The 17,649-nt window shown below is 53.6% G+C and overlaps 1 protein-coding gene across 3 annotated transcripts in view; it reads right to left on the bottom strand.

Moving 5' to 3' along the window:
* Window positions 1-7,982, bottom strand: part of NEMF (nuclear export mediator factor) — a 19,217-nt gene extending 11,235 nt beyond the window's left edge. For all 3 annotated transcript variants that reach the window (XM_064422778.1, XM_064422779.1, XM_064422777.1), the window contains exons 1-10: window positions 7,823-7,982; window positions 6,625-6,693; window positions 6,147-6,249; window positions 4,644-4,769; window positions 4,400-4,548; window positions 3,352-3,419; window positions 2,396-2,482; window positions 1,647-1,723; window positions 1,154-1,224; window positions 985-1,060 (exon numbers count right to left, since the gene is read on the bottom strand). In XM_064422778.1, coding sequence (XP_064278848.1) covers window positions 985-1,060; window positions 1,154-1,224; window positions 1,647-1,723; window positions 2,396-2,482; window positions 3,352-3,419; window positions 4,400-4,548; window positions 4,644-4,769; window positions 6,147-6,249; window positions 6,625-6,693; window positions 7,823-7,881 — 885 coding nt within the window. In that variant the 5' untranslated portion in view covers window positions 7,882-7,982. The remainder of the gene's footprint in view (window positions 1-984; window positions 1,061-1,153; window positions 1,225-1,646; window positions 1,724-2,395; window positions 2,483-3,351; window positions 3,420-4,399; window positions 4,549-4,643; window positions 4,770-6,146; window positions 6,250-6,624; window positions 6,694-7,822) is intronic.
* Window positions 7,983-17,649: the final 9,667 nt, after the last annotated feature.

Here is a 17,649-nt window from a genome sequence, read left to right on the forward strand (position 1 = left end):
CTAAGAAATGATGGAAAAGCTGCTTTGGTTCAGATTAAATGGTTGCAAAGGCAGATCTGCCTGCCCTGAACCCCTGCTGCTCCACTGGGTCACCTAAAAAAGCACAAAGACCCAGAGTGCCTAAGAACTGCTCCAGCTGTGCTTAAAGCACAAGATGAGGGAGGTTTGGGGCTGTTTAGATCATCAGAGGGACTGGGGACAAGGCATGGAGGGACAGGAGCCAGGGAATGGCTCCCACTGCCCGAGGGCAGGGATGGATGGGAGATTGGGAACTGGGAATTGCTGGCTGGGCTGGAATTGCCAGAGCAGCTGTGGCTGCCCCTGGATCCCTGGCAGTGCCCAGGGCCAGGCTGGACACTGGGGCTGGAGCAGCCTGGGACAGTGGAAGTGTCCCTGCCATGGCAAGGTGGCACTGGGGGAGGTTCTGAGACCCCTCCAGCCCAAACCATCCTTGGGTTCTGTGATCAGTGAGGGACATGACAGAAATTGAGGCAGGAAGCAGGGCAGGAGCGTGGAGCGGGAATTCTGGAGTTAAGGTCAAAAACAAGAGGCCAGTTAATGACTCCAGATGTTAATGAGTCGAGCAGCAGAAAGGACAATGCCCAAGGAAACCCCAAATAGGAGCCCTGAGGCTTTCAGAGCAAGAAGAGGAAAAGTGTAAATGTGATGTCTGCACAACTGTGAACTGCAGAGACAACTCAGATTCCAGCTCTCCAGAACACAACACCTGGGACTCCCTGACTGGAAGCCTCCCCCTCCCTCACGGGTTCCACACTGCAGGATGAGCTCAGGGGCCAGCACTGCCCAGCTGCAGCCCAAACCCCTGCTGGGTTGGCTTTTTCTCATCAAACATTCATCCATTAAATGATTCATCCCTTCCAAGGTCTCTGTGTTCATTAACAACCCCTGCCCTATGTTTTAATTACTCTTTTTAGCAGCAGTCAATTCAAGCACTCAAGTACAGCATCAGCAAAAGCACTGTACCTTATTGAATGAGTCAAATTCCAAGTAGGGACATTTTGAATGTTGAGAAAACAAGAAAGGATGAAATTCCTCATATCTGTAAAATACACATTTGATATTATCACCTGAAAACTAATTTCTGTTATGCAGACTAGTAGAAAGAAAGGGAAGAAATACTTCAAATATTTACGTGTAGATATCTTCTGCTGGTTTATCTGGTTCCAGACTTGGCTTCTTCTCCCTTTTCTGGATAACATAACCCTGAAAGCAAACAAAAATATCATTGGTCTGTGGAAAGGTTTAGGTAGCAATAAATAATTCCAGCAGGGAACATTGTGCCTGACCCCACTGTCTTGTTTTGACTCCAGTTTCTTCTAGAAAAAGAAGTGAACTTTTTCTAGCCCTCAGGACTATCCCATAAATGCAGAGTTTCTCTGCAGGATTTATTACAGAACCTATTCAATCCCAAGTGCAAATCTCCCAGGATTCACACAATCTGCCTGTGCATTATTTAATTGCTGCCCAGCTTGTGGAAAGAAGCAATTTTTATTCCACATCAGCACCTGATACCCAGGAAGAAAATCCAGAGCTGGGAACAGCAGGAACTGGGAATTCCTGAGCAATTCCTGCTTGCCAGCTTAACTCTGCAATTCCAAATCACAGATAACCCACCCCAGACCCACCTTTCCACTGAAGTTGTCAGTGAGGGCCATGTATTCTTCTGCTTTCTCTAGAGCTGAAAGAACCTTTTCAAGGTTTTCTGAAGAGAAAACAGCAGAAATATTTCATCCCTGCAATTACTGCTCATTTTAAACAGGAGTCTAAGTTTACACCTGGGAAACTTTTAATAAAAAAATTTATTTAGATGCTTTTAGCACATAATTATTCAAGTTTCAGGAGGAAAAAAGACCCCACAAATATCAGCACTTTATGAAATTAAAGCATAACCCAGAAGCTGTGAGAAGTTATTTTTTTACTGCACCGTAATGCAGTAGGAACAAAAAATCCTCTGGATTTATGGCAAATATAAAACACACGAGGAAAATAAGACTGCAGGAAAATATTTTCTGATTTTATTACCCAAATCTTTAATTTCCCAATAAATGTAAAGCTGCTACTTTACCAAATCCCCAATGTTTGCTACAAATAAGGACTTAGATATTAATACTTCTTGTCAAACAACCAGAACTCGCCTCATGGGAGAGGTGATGTCAGAATAAAATCATTCAGACTACAGAACAATGTGACATTTTATCTCCAATTCAGGCACAAATCAACAGTTTTAATGCAAACAAGGATGGTCCCCAAGCTAAACACATTAAATAATAAAACCACAGGGTCAGAACCACAGGTTCACTCATCTCCTTGGGAAAAAACACTGCAGAGACATAAAAATCCCCATATTTGTGGCCCAGCCTTTAAAATATTACACCTTTATTTTCCAGCTGTTGATCTATTTTGACAGTTCCAGAAAATCCAGCTTCAATAAGGCAGTGCTCAATGAGAGTGGCCCCATAAGCTGTTAAAAAAAAAAAAGAAATAGTGAAGGATCATCTGTAGAAAATATTCACAGTTTGCATTAAAAACAAAACCAAACCAAAACTGGACATAAGAGTGTGAGAAGAGAAGCACCAAAAATCAGGGAAGAGGCAGGAGGGATGGCTGGGTAAGGAGGAGGGGGTGAGAAAAGCCAAAACTGCCACAAAGGGAAGAATGGTGGGGATTTCAGAGTGGAGCAGCTGTGCCTGGTAACTGGATCAGTAACACCACGTGAGGCCAAGGTTTCCTACATGACAGGACCAGAAACACCAAATCCCAGCAGGGATACAGCACAACTGGGTATTAATATTATTATGCAATTATTTAAGAGAGCAGGGTAGAGAAAGAGAGAGAAAAGAGTGTTGAAAAATAGAATCAAGAGATGGGGCAAGCCATGCTCAGGTGTGATTTGAGCTGCTCAGGAAATTCTCTGCTTGAGCAGCGCTGGCAGCTCAGGAGGAAAACCAATTTTGTTCTGATGACCTCAAACATGAGGAATTTGGTTCTGTGCTCAGGAAAACCTGACTTTACTCTTCCAGCTCCTGCGTGGCACCAGGATGGTGCAAAAGGCAGAGCTGCAGCAGAGCCACTGCCAGGGCTCAGCGCTGCTGCACCACGGGCAGGCTCAGCTCTGTGCAGATGCCTTGGAATCACTAAATCCCTGCTTTCCAGGGCAGCCTGGGAGGGTGGAGGGTGCTCCTGCCCAAGGCAGGGGTGGAATGAGATGGGCTTTAAGGTTCCTTCCAATCCAAAGCACTGCAGGGCTCTGTGACAAGTTATCCCAGCTTTCCAGCATGGCACAGCACACACGGAGTGACCCCATTCCATCTCCTGACCAAGGCCACTTACGGAGGAGTGGGTTGAGAACCCTCTTCAGCTGCTCCCCTTTGGGTGCATTTGATATGATTTCAGTTAACCTGCAGGAGAAAATAAAAACTTGCAGTTCCATCTGTTGTTTTAAAACAACATTGCATTGCTTAGAAGCTACAAAACATTTCCAGCCTTAAATAATGAAATTAAAAATGGCCTGTAATAAACTACCCAAAGATTTTCACAGCTCTGACAATTTGGGTTTGTCCCAATAAACACACCATTTATGAGCTCTGAAATTCATGGGGATTTCTGAAGGAGTTTTGAAAGAGTTAGAGATGGGACCTCTGAGTTTTTTAGATGATGCTGTTCATTCTCTTATCTTGTACAGGAAGGGTGAGTTCAGCTCACATCTGCACTGTATGCCTCAGAAGGTCACAAGACCCCCGTTACAAGACTTTTTGAGGATTCACTCCCCAGTAAAACACTGCCAACAAGGATATTTATGGTTTTCACCCAATCCTTAAATATTTCATCTCATGGACCCATGCTACAGTGTGAGCTTCCTTAGCCACTCATGTTATGGCACACAAACCCACAGTGCTGCATCCTAAACTCCTTGTTCACCTCTGGAACTACTTTTATTTCTATATATTGAACTCTAAAACTCTAAACTTTTTTCTTCTTAACGTGTCTGTGCTTTAGACTACAAATCCACATTCTCCCTTCTGGCACCTCAGTCTGGGAGCCTTTTCCAAAGTCTCAGATCAAATCCTGGGTTTAATTCTGAGCTTTGGTTTACAGGCCCAGATTCAGATTCAAACAGAAACTGGAATTACCTGTCCAAGGTGGGCAGGGGCACAGCAGCTTTGGCCCTGGCCACAAGAAATACATAATTTATGAGCTCTGGAATTGGAATTACCTGTCCAAGGTGGGCAGGGGCAGAGCAGCTTTTGCACTGGCCACAAGAAATACATCCTTTATAAGGTCTGGGATTGGGATTACCTGTCCAAGGTGGGCAGGGGCACAGCAGCTTTGGCACTGGCCACAATAAATCACCAAATATGAGCTCTGGAAGTGGAATTACCTGTCCAAGGTGGGCAGGGGCACGGCAGGCCTGGCACTCTCCACGGGGTAGCGCTGGCGCACGGCGAAGCGGACGTCGTCGGCCTCGTGGGTGCGGCAGCGCAGGATGTTGAGGATCAGGTACTCGTGGTCGGTGAGCACGACGTTGCCCTGCGGGCGCGGGAGCCTGAGCGAGGCCGGCGCGCTGCCCCGAGCCCGGGGGCCAGCGGCGGCCCCGGCTCACCCTGGGCTCACCCTGGGCTCACCCTGTCGTAGAGCTCCAGGATCAGGTGGTAGGCGGCGTGCTCGCTGCCGAACTGCAGGTCCACCACGCGGTCCAGGCCCAGCTGCCGCACGCTCACCAGGCGCCGCGCCCGCAGGTGCTTCCGGCACTGCGGGGAGCCGAGTCTCAGCTTTGGTTTGCAAAGCGCTGCTGCCGCCTCAGCGGGTGGCTGAAAGGCAGCTGGCAGCTGCTGTTCCCTCACGTTTCATGCAGGTGAAACAATTCCTCCCTAGGCCTGGAACTCAAGGATGCCCCACTGGCTCATTCCCCAAAAAATGTAACCAACGGTGAATTAATCAGGGAGTTTTGTTGATTAATTTTTTTTTTTTTTGCCTTTTGTGCTGGTGAATGCTTTGCCTGTGAAATAAACAGTTTTTTCCACTTTTCTCCAAGGAAGTATGTTTTCCTGAGGCAGCTGGGGGAGGAGCCAATTGAATCTGCTTTCTAGAGAACCTGTTGGGAGGTTCTCTCCCAAATGTGCTCTAAACCAGGACAGGGGGCAAACCTGGAGTAAGTGACTTCATCACCTGAAGTTATAATTGGACAATTAACCTCTGCTATGCAAATGGACCAAGCTTTCATCTGTCTGAAAAACTCGTCTGGGTGTGGCCTCTGCAAGGCTCCTGCACGCCCAAGGTGTGCCCTTTGAAGACCTTTCACTAAATAATTACCTTTATCCATTAATTTTGTCTAGCCTCTGTTCTAGGCAGCCTCTCCAGGCATCAGAGGGGTGGGAACAATGTCTGGGAAACATCTGAAAACACCTGGGAATGGCTTGGCTACAGAGCCCTCCTGTGGCAGCAACCACTTCCCACCTAACTCAAGTGTCACAAGAGTGAAAATGTTGGTGCTCACCAAAGCAACACCTTCATTTTGATAATTATAAATATAATCGAGCCCAATTCTTAACATTTACACATTTTTTTTCTCCATATTGTTTGTTTAGCTCAAGGGAGCAGCTGCTTGAAATTCTAAGAGTTTTATAAAGAGAAGTGGGATTATCTCTGCTGTGGAAAGCCACCCTGGAGAATCCCTGCTGAGCCACTTCTGGCTGCACCCAGAGGATAACCAGACCCATGGGAGTCATCCCAGGCTGTGTCCCCTGGATGCACCTGCAGGAGCCCAGCCTGAGGGCCTGGAGCAAGGCCTGAAGCCCCAGAGCTCAGCAGAGGGCTCTGGAGCACGGGGTGAAAATGCACACAATGCAACTGGGATGGCAAGGACGTGGCTGCAGCAACATTCCTGAAGGAATTTATAAATAAGGTTTATAAAAACTACAAATAAAGTTTATAAAAGTTTTTATAAATTTAATATTCACTGCTTTGGGCACTGACCACCAGTGATGTGACCCCACGTCTGCTCTTCCCGTGTCCCCAGCCAGCTGCAGGACCAGGATTCACTGGGAAAACCCTTCCCTAACTCCCTGCCCCCAGAACAGGAGGTGACCACTCCTTCCCTGCTAGAACACAAGCCCTGCTGAGCTCACCTTCATGGCAAAGCTGGATGGCATCATGTTCTTTGGCCACTCAAACTCCGTCAGGTGGATGCGGATCCCGGACTCCAGCAGCAGCGTGGCCTTGCACTCCGGCCTGGGGGACAGAGCAGCTGCACCCCAAAACACCCCCCAGCTGCACCCCAAACACCACAAAAAACTCCCCAGCTGCACCCCAAAACAAACCCCCAGCTGCACCCCAAAACAACGCCCCAGCTGCACCCCAAACCCCCAGCAGCCCTCCACGTGAGGACATCCTGGGATCCCACGTGGCACAGGAGCAGCCACCCCACCACCTGCAGAAGGTTCTCCCATTTCCCAATAACTTTACGGGTAAAAATCACTGCATTTTACCAAAAACCAGCAGAATTTCACAGAAAACAAGTCAGGAATTACTGCAGACAATTTAACAACCTGGTTTCCACGCAGCACTCCTAAAGGGTTTGCAAATAAAGGCATTTAAAGCTCTTACTTCTGCAGGCGAATGAGATAGGTCTTGTTATCCACATCATAAACGTTGTTCACTCTCATTCCCAGCAAGCTGCCAAAAGGAAAACCAGGAATGCTTTGGGGAATCCAAACCACAGAAAGTGGCTGGAAAAACCCCAGTGGCAATTCAAGTACACAGAAGGGCAAGCTGTGATAAATAACCAAGGTAAATTACCAAGTTGTGATAAATAACCAAGTCATATAAATTGCCAAGTTATGATAAACTACCAAGTTAAATTACCAAGTTATTATAAATAACCAAGTTATGATAAATCAGCAAAATATTATAAAATACCCAGGAGTAACCAAAAGGGCAGCAAAGGAAGATTAAAGGAATGAGCTGGAAGCAACAACCACGGAGAGATGGAGAAACTGCTCTTAAGACACAGCAATTAAGAGAGGGAGAAAATTAGATGGAGATATTTATATTAATGGATGAAGTGGAGAAAGCTGCCAGTTGCTGCTCCCCTCTGTGGCAGGGATGGAAAAGGAGCTGGTCACACTGGGGCTCCTGGCCAGCACAGGGCACCAGTGACCCCAGTATGGGCCCTGAGCTGGCCTGGGGTGTGGGGCACTCCCTGCAGAGCCGGGCTGGACACCAGGGATGTGGCAGAGATCCACAGGGACGTGAGGAGTGTCCCAAGGGGGAAACTGGGAATGTTCCCTGGAGAGGAGAAGGCTCCAGGGAGAGCTCAGAGCCCCTGGCAGGGCCTGAAGGGGCTCCAGGAGAGCTGCAGAGGGACTGGGGACAAGGCATGGAGGGACAGGACACAGGGAATGGCTCCCACTGCCAGAGGGCAGGGATGGGTGGGAGATTGGGAACTGGGAATTGCTGGCTGGAATGGAATTGCCAGAGCAGCTGTGGCTGCCCCCGGATCCCTGGCAGTGCCCAGGGCCAGGCTGGGCACTGGGACACCCTGGGGCAGTGGGAGGTGTCCCTGCCATGGCAGGGGGGCACTGGGGGCGGCAGCGGCGCTGAGCGGGCTCTGTGCCGGGGACAGAGCTGTCACAGCGGGAGCGGCACAGCCCCCACAGCCTGAGAGTACGGCGGGCGGGAACACCGGCACCACGGAGAAGAAGGAAGAGCAGGGACAGAACCAGGACCGGGACCCGGGGCAGGACCAGATCCCGCCGGGCCGGGCCCCGCTCCCCGCGGCTGGCGGGGCAGGGAGTGCCGGTACCTCTGCCGCAGCTCGGCGAGCACCGCGCGGATGTCGACGGTGCTGAAGCGGGACTTCATGGCGCCGGCGCCGCCCGCCGAGACCCACAGGGATCCCGGCCCGCGATCCCGGCCGATCCCGGCCCCTCACGGCTCCCGCTCCCTCACGGCCGCCCCGCGCCTGCGCCCACGGCCGCTACGGGTCGCGCCCGGCGCCAATCCCCGGCGCTCCGCGGCCGCGCGCGGGCTGAGCCGGGCGGGCGGTGCGGCGCGCGCCCAGCAGGAGGCGCTGTGAGCGCGGGGGCGCTGAGGGGGCGCGCGGGGAGCGGGGCCCGGCGGCGGCAGAAACGGGGCCGGGAATGATAAAAAATACTCCGGAGTGACAAAAAAGACTCCGGGAGTGACAAAAAAGGGTCCGTGTATGACCAAGGGGTCCCGGGAGAGGGCGGCGAAAGGGGGACAAAGGGGCGCGGGAGGGTGCCGTGTGTGGGGAAAGGGTGTGAGGGCAGGAAGGGGTCACCGCGTCTCGCTGTGCTGGGCTCGGCGGAGGAGCCCGGGTGTGTTTGTGTCCGGCAGTAAAAGGATCCGAGGGACCCCTTTCGTGAGTGTTTGTCCGCATTTATTATTTCAGGGCGGATTTGTCTTCAAAATGTGCTCGGAGCTGTGAATCCAGCGACGGAGCGGCGCGGGGTTGTTGCGGTGCTCGGCCGGTAGGAGGCGGTGTTCGCGCCTGTGCTTTTGGGGCAAAAAGGGACGTTCGGGGGGTTTTGGGGGGCGCTGCTGGTGGTGGGGGGCAAAAAGGGAGCCCGCGTGTCTCTGTATTGCCCAGGCTACGCTGGCGTGGCTATTCACAGGCGCGATCCCGCTACTGACCGCCACGGGAGCTTTGACCTGCTCCGTCTCCGACCTGGGCCGGTTCACCCCTCCTTAGTCAACCTGGTGTCCCGCAGCTCCCCGCGGGTCACCATATTGATGGCGGCCTTAGCTTGGACGCCCGCTCGGCACAGCGCACGGCAGCCCAGAACTCCTGGGCTCAAGCGATCCGTCGGGCTCAGCCTCCCCGGCAGCTGGGATTACAGGCGCGCGCCACCGCGCCCGGCGCTGGCAGCCCGCTCCGCCGGCCGTACGGCTTGTGCGGAGCCGCCCCGCTCCGCCCCGGGCCCGCCCCGACCCTCCTCCTGACCCTCCTCCTGCTGCTGCTGCTGCTCTCGCTCCTCCCTCCTGTTTGTACTGCTCCTCCTCCTTCTCCTTCTCCTCTCCTTCTCCCCCTCTTCCATCTTCTTCTCTGCCTTCTGGCCTCCTCTTTCTCCTTCTTATTCTCCTTTCTCCATTTCCTTCTCCTCCTCCTTCTTCTCCTCCCTTCCCTTTATCCTTTTTCCCCTTCTCCTCCCTTCCCCTTTCCCCTTTTCTTTCCCCCTTCCCATTCCTCCTTCCTTTTCTCTTCCCCTGTCTCTTCATCCTTTTCTTTCCCCATTCTCTTTCTTCCCCCTTGTTCTTTTCCTTATCCCTTCCCAATCTCCTTCTCTCATTCCTCCTTCCCCTTCCTCCTTTCTCCTTTGCTGCTTCCACCTTCTTCCCCATTTTCCCTTACCCCTTCCCTTCTTCCCATGCTTGCCCCTTCTCCTTACCCATTCTCTTTCCCCTTCTCCCTTCTCATTTCCCTTCTCCCTCTCTTCCTATTTCCCCTTTCCCTCTATCCCACTCTCATTCCCAGCACACACTGCCGTTTTCCCTGCTGAGGAAGCAGCCAGGCCAAGGACAGATCCCCCTCCCCATCCTTAGCACAAACCCAAACTCTTCACTTCTCACACAGTTTGGGCGTTGTTATCAGGGATTCACAGTGGGGTTTCGGATCAGGGCCTCCCTCCGGAGCACCATATCCCCTGTGAACTTCCACCAGCACAACAACTGCAGCCCAAAATCCCAGCCCCAGCCTCCCCAGCACTCGGATCCCGCCCGATCCAGCTGTTCTGCAGATTCCTGCCAGCCGTGCTCTGCCTGGCCACACCGTGGCAGTGGGGAGCCGAGGGAATGTCCCTGAGCTCGCTCCGGCTCGTGTTCCAAAGCGCTTGGGTAGACAGGAATGGTTTTTGGGCTGCCGAGGAAGCGCAAAGCCCCGCTCGGAGCCAGAGCAGGCACACCCCGGTGCTGTTCTCGTTCCGAGCCTGGAGCTCTGTCCCCGGGACGGCTCCGCACAGAGCAGCCGGGGATGTCCTGCTTTGAAAAACTCCTCGTGGAGCAAAGCTGCCCGATTTGCCAGCGTTTTCCTGAGTGCGGAGCTGGGCTGTGACAGTAAAATCCAGCGGAGTAACGAGAGGCTCCTGGGAGCTTCCCCAGCGTTTGAGGCACGGCTGGCGCTGACCCGCAGCCAGAAACACGAGGGAATTCCTGCTGGCCGGCACAGGACCCCGGCACTTCCCACTTTTACAGTCACATCTGCTGCGACCCCAACACATCCCAACAAAACCTGAGCGCGCCTGGCTGGGCGCGGCTGGCGCGGCATCTCCAGAGGAGCATCCTTGGGCGTGCTTTTGCCTTTGCCTGCTATGTGCCTGCTCCGCGGCACGGAGAGCTGACAAAGGGCTGGGTCCGAGGGGATGGGGTGCCAAAAGAGGCCGGGTCCGAGGGGATGGGGTGCCAAAGGGGCTGGATCCGAGGGGATGGGGTGCCAAAAGAGGCTGGGTCCGAGGGGATGGGGTGCCAAAGGGGCTGGGTCCGAGGGGATGAGGTGCCAAAGGGGCTGGGTCCGAGGGGATGGGGTGCCAAAGGGGCCGGGTCCGAGGGGATGAAGTGCAAAAGAGGCCGGGTCCGAGGGGATGGGATGCCAAAAGAGGCTGGGTCCCGTCCTGTCGCCCGGGCTGCGCTGCAGGGTCTGTTCACGGGCGCGATCCCGCTACTGACCGCCACGGGAGCTTTGACCTGCTCCGTCTCCGACCTGGGCCGGTTCACCCCTCCTTAGGCGACCTGGTGGCCCCCGGCTCCCCCAGGGCCACCATATCGATGCCGGCCTTAGCTTGGACGCCCGCTCGGCACAGCGCACGGCAGCCCAGAACCCCCGGGCTCAGCGATCCGCCAGCCTCAGCCTCCCCGGAGCTTGGATTACAGGCACAAGCCACCGTGCCCGGCTGCTCCCTGCGCTGCCTGCGCTCCCCGTCAGCCCGGGAGCGGCTCCTCGGCGGCGGCGGCAGCGCGGTGGGAGGAGCAGCAGGCACACGGAGCAAAATGTAGCTCTGCAAGTGAGCGTCCAGCATAGTGCTTTGGTTTAGACAGGCCAGGGTGTGCTGGTGTAGGCTGAACATTTAAGTTCGTGGTTCTGCTCTGGGATGTGCCCAGAGAGAGCTCAGAAGGATTTGCAGAATGTCTGAGGGGCAGCCTGCTCCTTGCAGGTGTAATGAGGGGAATGATTCTCAGCAAAGGATAGAAAAATAACAAAAACCTGAGGCAAGGAATAAAATTCAGGAGCTCCTTGCTTTTATCCATTCCCTGCCACAACAGGCGGCTGGGAACTCATTCACTGAGGATGAGTTTTTTATCTTAACTCCGTGTTTTGCCTCTGTCAAAGGGTCCTGCCCCATGGGAATAACTGGCTGCTCCCTCTCCTCCATGGATGGCTCATGGAATTGTGTTTCTCCAGCGCAGAGGTCGAGGCAAGGGCGTCCTGCCCAGGCAGGGCCACACCTCCTGCCCTGCCAGAGCCACTCAGAGGTGTCTGAGCCCTTCCTCCAGCGTGTCCCGGGCTACTGGAGCAAAGTCCAGGGCTAAAGTCCACAGGGCAATCCCATCTCCAAGAAGGAAAAAAAGATTTTCCCCAGTGCTGCACAAGCCTGAAGCATTACGGGTGTCAGGGCTGCATGGGAGAGATCCCAGACCTTGTTCTGGGCTCCTTTTATCTCCTTAAGGAAGAGCTGTTGGTGACAGCTGGAGTTCTGGCTAAAGGCATTAGGATAATGATTTAGGGGTCGAGGCATGAGGAGAGGGGGGCCTGGCATCCACAAACAGGGGAGAAAGGCAAACCATCCCCACGGAAACAACACTGAACACATCCAGGCACCTGCCACTGACACGGGGATTCTTCCTGCCACAAACACAGACATTTTCTTTGTGTGAAAAAAGCATAGCAGGAGGGATTTGGAAGAGCAGGGGCATGAGGCTATGTGATCTCCTGGGAAAAATCTGGTGAGAACGGGCTTGGCAGCCTGAGGAGGGCCCAGGCACAGCGAGGGTCTGAGACAGCAGGGCAGCACCAAAGCGACAGCCGAGATGGGAAATGAGCCCCTCGGGGCTGGGCACAGCTCGGGAGCTCCCAGGGCAGCTGCCCTGCCCTCCGGAGCTCATCCCGGGGCTGCCCTGCCCTGCCCTCCGGAGCTCATTCCCGGGGCTGCCCTGCCCTCCGGAGCCCAGCCCGGGCTGCCCTGCCCTCCGGAGCCCAGCCCGGGGCTGCCCTGCCCTCCGGAGCCCAGCCGGGGCTGCCCTGCCCTCCGGAGCTCATCCCGGGGCTGCCCTGCCCTCCGGAGCCCAGCCCGGGGCTGCCCTGCCCTCCGGAGCCCGTCCCCGGCTGCCCTGCCCTCCGGAGCCCACCCCGGGGCTGCCCTGCCCTCCGGAGCCCAGCCCGGGCTGCCCTGCCCTCCGGAGCTCATTCCCGGGGCTGCCCTGCCCTCCGGAGCCCATCCCGGGGCTGCCCTGCCCTCCGGAGCCCGTCCCCGGCTGCCCTGCCCTCCGGAGCCCACCCCGGGGCTGCCCTGCCCTCCGGAGCTCATTCCCGGGGCTGCCCTGCCCTCCGGAGCTCGGGAGCGGCTGCTCCAGGATCCCGCTGAGCTCCTTGCCAGAGCTTTGTGCCCAGAGTTAGGGCTAAGCCAGGCTCCAGCCCCACAAATCACCCGCCTGGAGATCCCACTGAGCTCCAAAACGCCTCCTTCCAAGGGCCAGGCAACCACAGGGTCACAGAACAGAGCCACACAATACCCTGGGCTGAAGGCAGCCAGGAGTCCAGCTCCTGGCCCTGCACAGGACACCCCAAAATCCCACCATGGGATTATTCTTGCCACCATGGGAATTATTCCCACCATGGAAATAATTCATTATTCCCACCATGGGAATTATTCTTCTTGTCAAGGCTTCAGGATTTTTCAGGCTGGTGTTGCCATGGTGGTGATCCAGGATTTTGGCATGTGAAGGTTTGGTCAGGCAGTATCCACCCCCCTCTTCATTTCCTCTCTCTGCTCCTGGGAGCACCCTGGGAAAGGAGGAGCCAGCTTTGCCAATAGTACCTGCAGAGACATTTTGATGTACTTTCTATTACAAAACCCTAAATATTCTGGAGTCATAGAATCCCTGAATGGTTTGAGTGGGAAGGGAGCTTAAATCTCATCCAATTCCTTCCCCTTTCCATGGGCAGGGACACCTCCCACTGTCCCAGGCTGCTCCAAGCCCTGTCCAGCCTGGCCTTGGGCACTGCCAGGGATCCAGGGGCATCCAATGGTGCTTTTTCTGAGTGCTTTTTTTGAGGTATTTTACCTTGAAAATCAGTCAGCAGTGTAAGGCTGAGCTATGTGGAGCAGCCAGTGCCCAGAGGTGCATTTCTTTCCCTGAGGGTGGTTACAGGGAGTAGATTTATATATTGAAAATCTGTTTGCAATACCTCACCATGCTCTGAATGAAGAATTCCCAGTTCCCAATCTCCCACCCATCCCTGCCCTCTGGCAGTGGGAGCCATTCCCTGGCTCCTGTCCCTCCAGGCCTTGTCCCCAGTCCCTCTGCAGCTCTCCTGGAGCCCCTTCAGGCCCTGCCAGGGGCTCTGAGGATCTCTTCCTCACACCCACAGGGGGCTGGAGACCAGGACAGGGCTTTTTCCTCATTATACCTGTGGGATTTTATTGATTCTTCAGGATCCTCAAGGCATCGTTTCAGCACGCTCGAGTTCACAGAGACCTGTTGCAGCCAGGATGTTTTTTGCTCAAATTTAATCTGTGATGAAAAATTTCCACCTCACAGTGGCTTAAGTTGCTCTCTTAAAAATAAGGGCCTGTCTTTCCAAACCAATTCCCATATTCTCCAAAACCCCTTCCCACCTCCACTCCTCAACGGGATGGGAAGATCCAGGGATGCCTCTGATGCCACTGCCTGTAGCACAAACACCTTTGGAGGTTTCAGGTTCAGCTTCCTGCCAATCCCGGCTGCTGCTGCATCCAAAATCACAGGAAACAGGGCTGAGACATCCATGGGAGCCATCCCCACCCTCCCTGCCCGCAGGGAGGCAGGAGCAGGGCCAAGTGCTCTGGGAAAGGCTCCTCTCCCTGACTCACCCCAGCACAGGACACTTGGCCCATTGTGTCAGATATCTCCATGACAAATCTGCCCCTGGAATGCCATTGTTGTATCGAGGATGTAATTTGTTTTCACAACGGGAGAATTTATCTAACACAGATACTAAAGCCAGAGCTGTTATTATATTCCCTTTTCCTTCCTTGGAAAGCCACAAAGGTCTTTGAAGGATCAGTGAACAAAGGCTTTTCCCATCTCTGTCAAGAGGGAAGCAGGGAAAGGTGGGCTGCACCCCATCAAAACAGGTTTGGCCTGATGGTCCACAGCGACTGGAATTTGATTGACATTCAAACAGATAAAAATGCTGTGATTGATGAGCATCAGTTCCCTCGAGGCTTGGTTAATTTGGTGTTTCAGTTGCTGTGACAGCACCTGGACCTCTGGTGGAGGGCAGAACATGGAACCCATGGAAAACAATAAATGCAAACCTTGGTACCTGCACTGCCCAGGGGCTCCTCCTGGATAAGGGAAGATAAGGAATGATAAGAAAGATAAGGAGCAGCCAGGCCCAGCTGAGCCACACAAGGTGCCACAGGTATCTGCTGCCCTTCTCCCCAGGCTGTAAGCCCTAATCACTTTATAACCATCATTGCTTTTTACCCTCTGGGCTGTAAATCCCCAGCAGGTACACGGGACACCCCATCCACCGACACAGCATCGCACAGTGCTGGCTTCTAAAACACTCCCCTCGCTTCTGAAACATTCAACTGGCTTTTGAAACATCTAACTCACTTTTACAACACTCACCTCGCTTTTAAAATGTTCACCTCACTTTTAAAAATGTTCAGCTTACTTTTAAAACATTTAACTCACTTTTAAAACATTCAACTTACTTTTGAAACATTTAACTCACTTTTAAAATATTTAACTCACTTTTAAAATATTTAACTCCTGCAGGCTACCCAGTAACTCACTAGGGGTTGCCAAGGACCTGAGAAGGGTTTTAATTCTCAAGCAGGTGTGTGAAACTGAACTAAGAGCTCACGTTTTTCAGGTAATTTAGGATATATTTGGGTATTTTGGGCGCTGGTTTGGGGGGTATTTTACCTTGAAAATCAGTCAGCAGTGAAAGGCTGAGCTATATGGAGTAGCCAGTGCCCAGAGGTGCATTTATTTCCCTGAGGATGTAATTTATATCCATCCTGAGGTGAAGAACCTGCTTTGCTCAGACCCTCACACTTCATCTGTGGTGACAAATTTCCACCCCACAGCACCTCTGGTCTCTCTCTTAAAAATAAGGGCCAGTCTTTCCAAACCAATTCCCATTCCAAAGGCTGCTCTCCCAGGGACTGAGATCCCTCAGACAGCAAAGCCTTTTTTTGCCTTATAACTGAAGTTATTTCCATTTGCTTCCTGTTTACCCTCCTTCCTGTGCACTCACGGAAACCAACAGGACTCTCCACTGAAATGTTCCAAAAGTAGGTGGTGCTCTCCCTCCAGCTTTCCCCATTCTCCAGGGACTGGGAAACGTGAGCTGCCAGGGCTGACTGCACTGCGTTCATTAGTGACTAATTTGAGATCTTAACTACCCAAAGTGCTGAGTGCTCAAATGCCTCGCTGCTATCTATCCTCCTCAAGAGCAGGAATACTTCCTTGAAAAGCACAGCCAGGCCGTGGCAAACCTTCCCCTGGTGAGGCTGGGAAGTTTTCCTGAAGAGCAGGGAGGATCCTTGGGAATAAAGCCCAGCGCAGGTGGAAAAGCATTTGAGTGAATCCCATTTCTCTTCTGAGGAAGAGCTTGTTACTGTGCAGTGAGCAGGCGCTGGAGCAGATTGCCCAGAGAGGAGTCTCCAGTGCTGGAGGCATTCCAGAAGCAGCTGGACACGATCCTGTGCCCTGTGCTGGCCCTGCTCAGCACGGAGGTGGCACCAGGTGACCCCACCGTGCTCCCTTCCAACCCGAGCTGCCCAGGGCAAGGAACCACATCCCCCCTTCAGTCTGGGGGTTCTGTGGGAAGAAGTGCAGCTCATCATTCCCCTCCGGTGGGTTTTGGGCCGTGGATGATCGTGGGAAGATCAGTTTTGGGTGCTCTCAGTGTCACCCAGAGGCAGAAGCTGCAACCGCAGCCCAGAGCAGCTCAACTCAGCCATGGGTCCTGCCAGGGATCCAGGGAAAGGAAAGATGCCTTGAGAAGGCTGCCCTGGAGCAGAGGCTGGATGGAGTTCCAGAATAAAGCAGGGATTGATTCCAAGGATCTCCTCCATGGATCCACCTTGGGCAGCACCAGAGCCCAGCCAGGGCTGCCCCCAGGATGAACCCAAATGGTCCCAAAATGCACGAGCGCTGCCGGGGTCTCTCCCTGGGCTCAGCTCTGCTCCATGTGCACATTGCAGTTCAGTGTCCAGTTCCAGCTGCAGCCCCTGCAGTCCCACCCTGCTTGTTTTTCTCTCTGCAGCCCATGGGGTTTGTGCTCCTGGGCTGAGATTGGGATCATTTGTCCTTGGTGCCCAGCTGGAGCAGGAATTGTTTTGTGTCCCTGCTCTGTGCACAGAGCTCAGAACTACACACCATCAGAACCATGCCCTGATGTGGAGCCCAGCCCCACACACTGAAGCAGCTCAGAATCTGAAAAATAGAAAAGCTAAACCTGAGGCATCGTTAGCAGGCAGAGGGATAACAGGGATTGGAGCAGGGGGCACTGGGAGGGCTCATCCCCACAGGGCTCCAGTGCAGGAGCAGCTCAGAGAAACTCTGGCAGGCGTTGCACAGGTCCCATCACTTTTCCAGGAGGGAAAGGACAGAAGGAGTTCAGAAAAGCTGTTTGCCAGGTGAAATGGGCAAAGCCAATCCCCAGGGATGACGGACAATGCAGTCTCCAACAAAGCAAACAAAAGCCAAGATTAAGAGGAGACACCCGAGGAACAGCATGGCTGGCTGCAAAGTGGGGAGCAGCTGATGGAAAGGGCACTTCCCCACCCTGCAGGTGCCCATTCCGTGGGGTTTCATGGTCCCCAGAGGGGGGTGACACAGCCCTGAGCATCCCATGCTCCACCTCGTGTGTTTTATTCTCCCCTAATCCCTGAGATCCACACTCCTCACCTGTGGGAAATGGGAGAAAGCCCCTCAGGAGCCCCTCAGCTCTTACAAAGGAAAGCAGAACAACCTCAGCACGGTCACACCCTCTCCTCAACGCTTTGCACTGTCAGAACAAAAGCACCAAAAGTCATTTCCTGACAGCACAGAAAGCTGCTCCAGGGAGAGGGAAGAACAACAGATTCCGGCTCATGGGCAAAGGAAGGATCTCAAAGCTCCTGGCATCACCTTTCTGTGCTGCTGTGAACCCTCGTGGGCTCGTGCTGCCTGACTGAATGAACTCAGCAGCATGGAAATGCTCACACCGAGCAGAGCCAAGTGAAAACCCACCAACATCCACAGCCTGAGGTTAATTTTAGCCCTGCAAATATTTAGCTCTCTGTTTAGATAAATATCCCATGCCAGTGAGAGCAGAGACGGAGCCAGCTGCATCCAGCGGGAGCAGGGCTTGCTGGAAATCCCCATGCAGTGTGCTAATTAGCAGCATTATCTGCT

This window comes from Passer domesticus, chromosome 6 (assembly GCF_036417665.1).
Source record: "Passer domesticus isolate bPasDom1 chromosome 6, bPasDom1.hap1, whole genome shotgun sequence".
NCBI classification, from domain to species: domain Eukaryota; kingdom Metazoa; phylum Chordata; class Aves; order Passeriformes; family Passeridae; genus Passer; species Passer domesticus.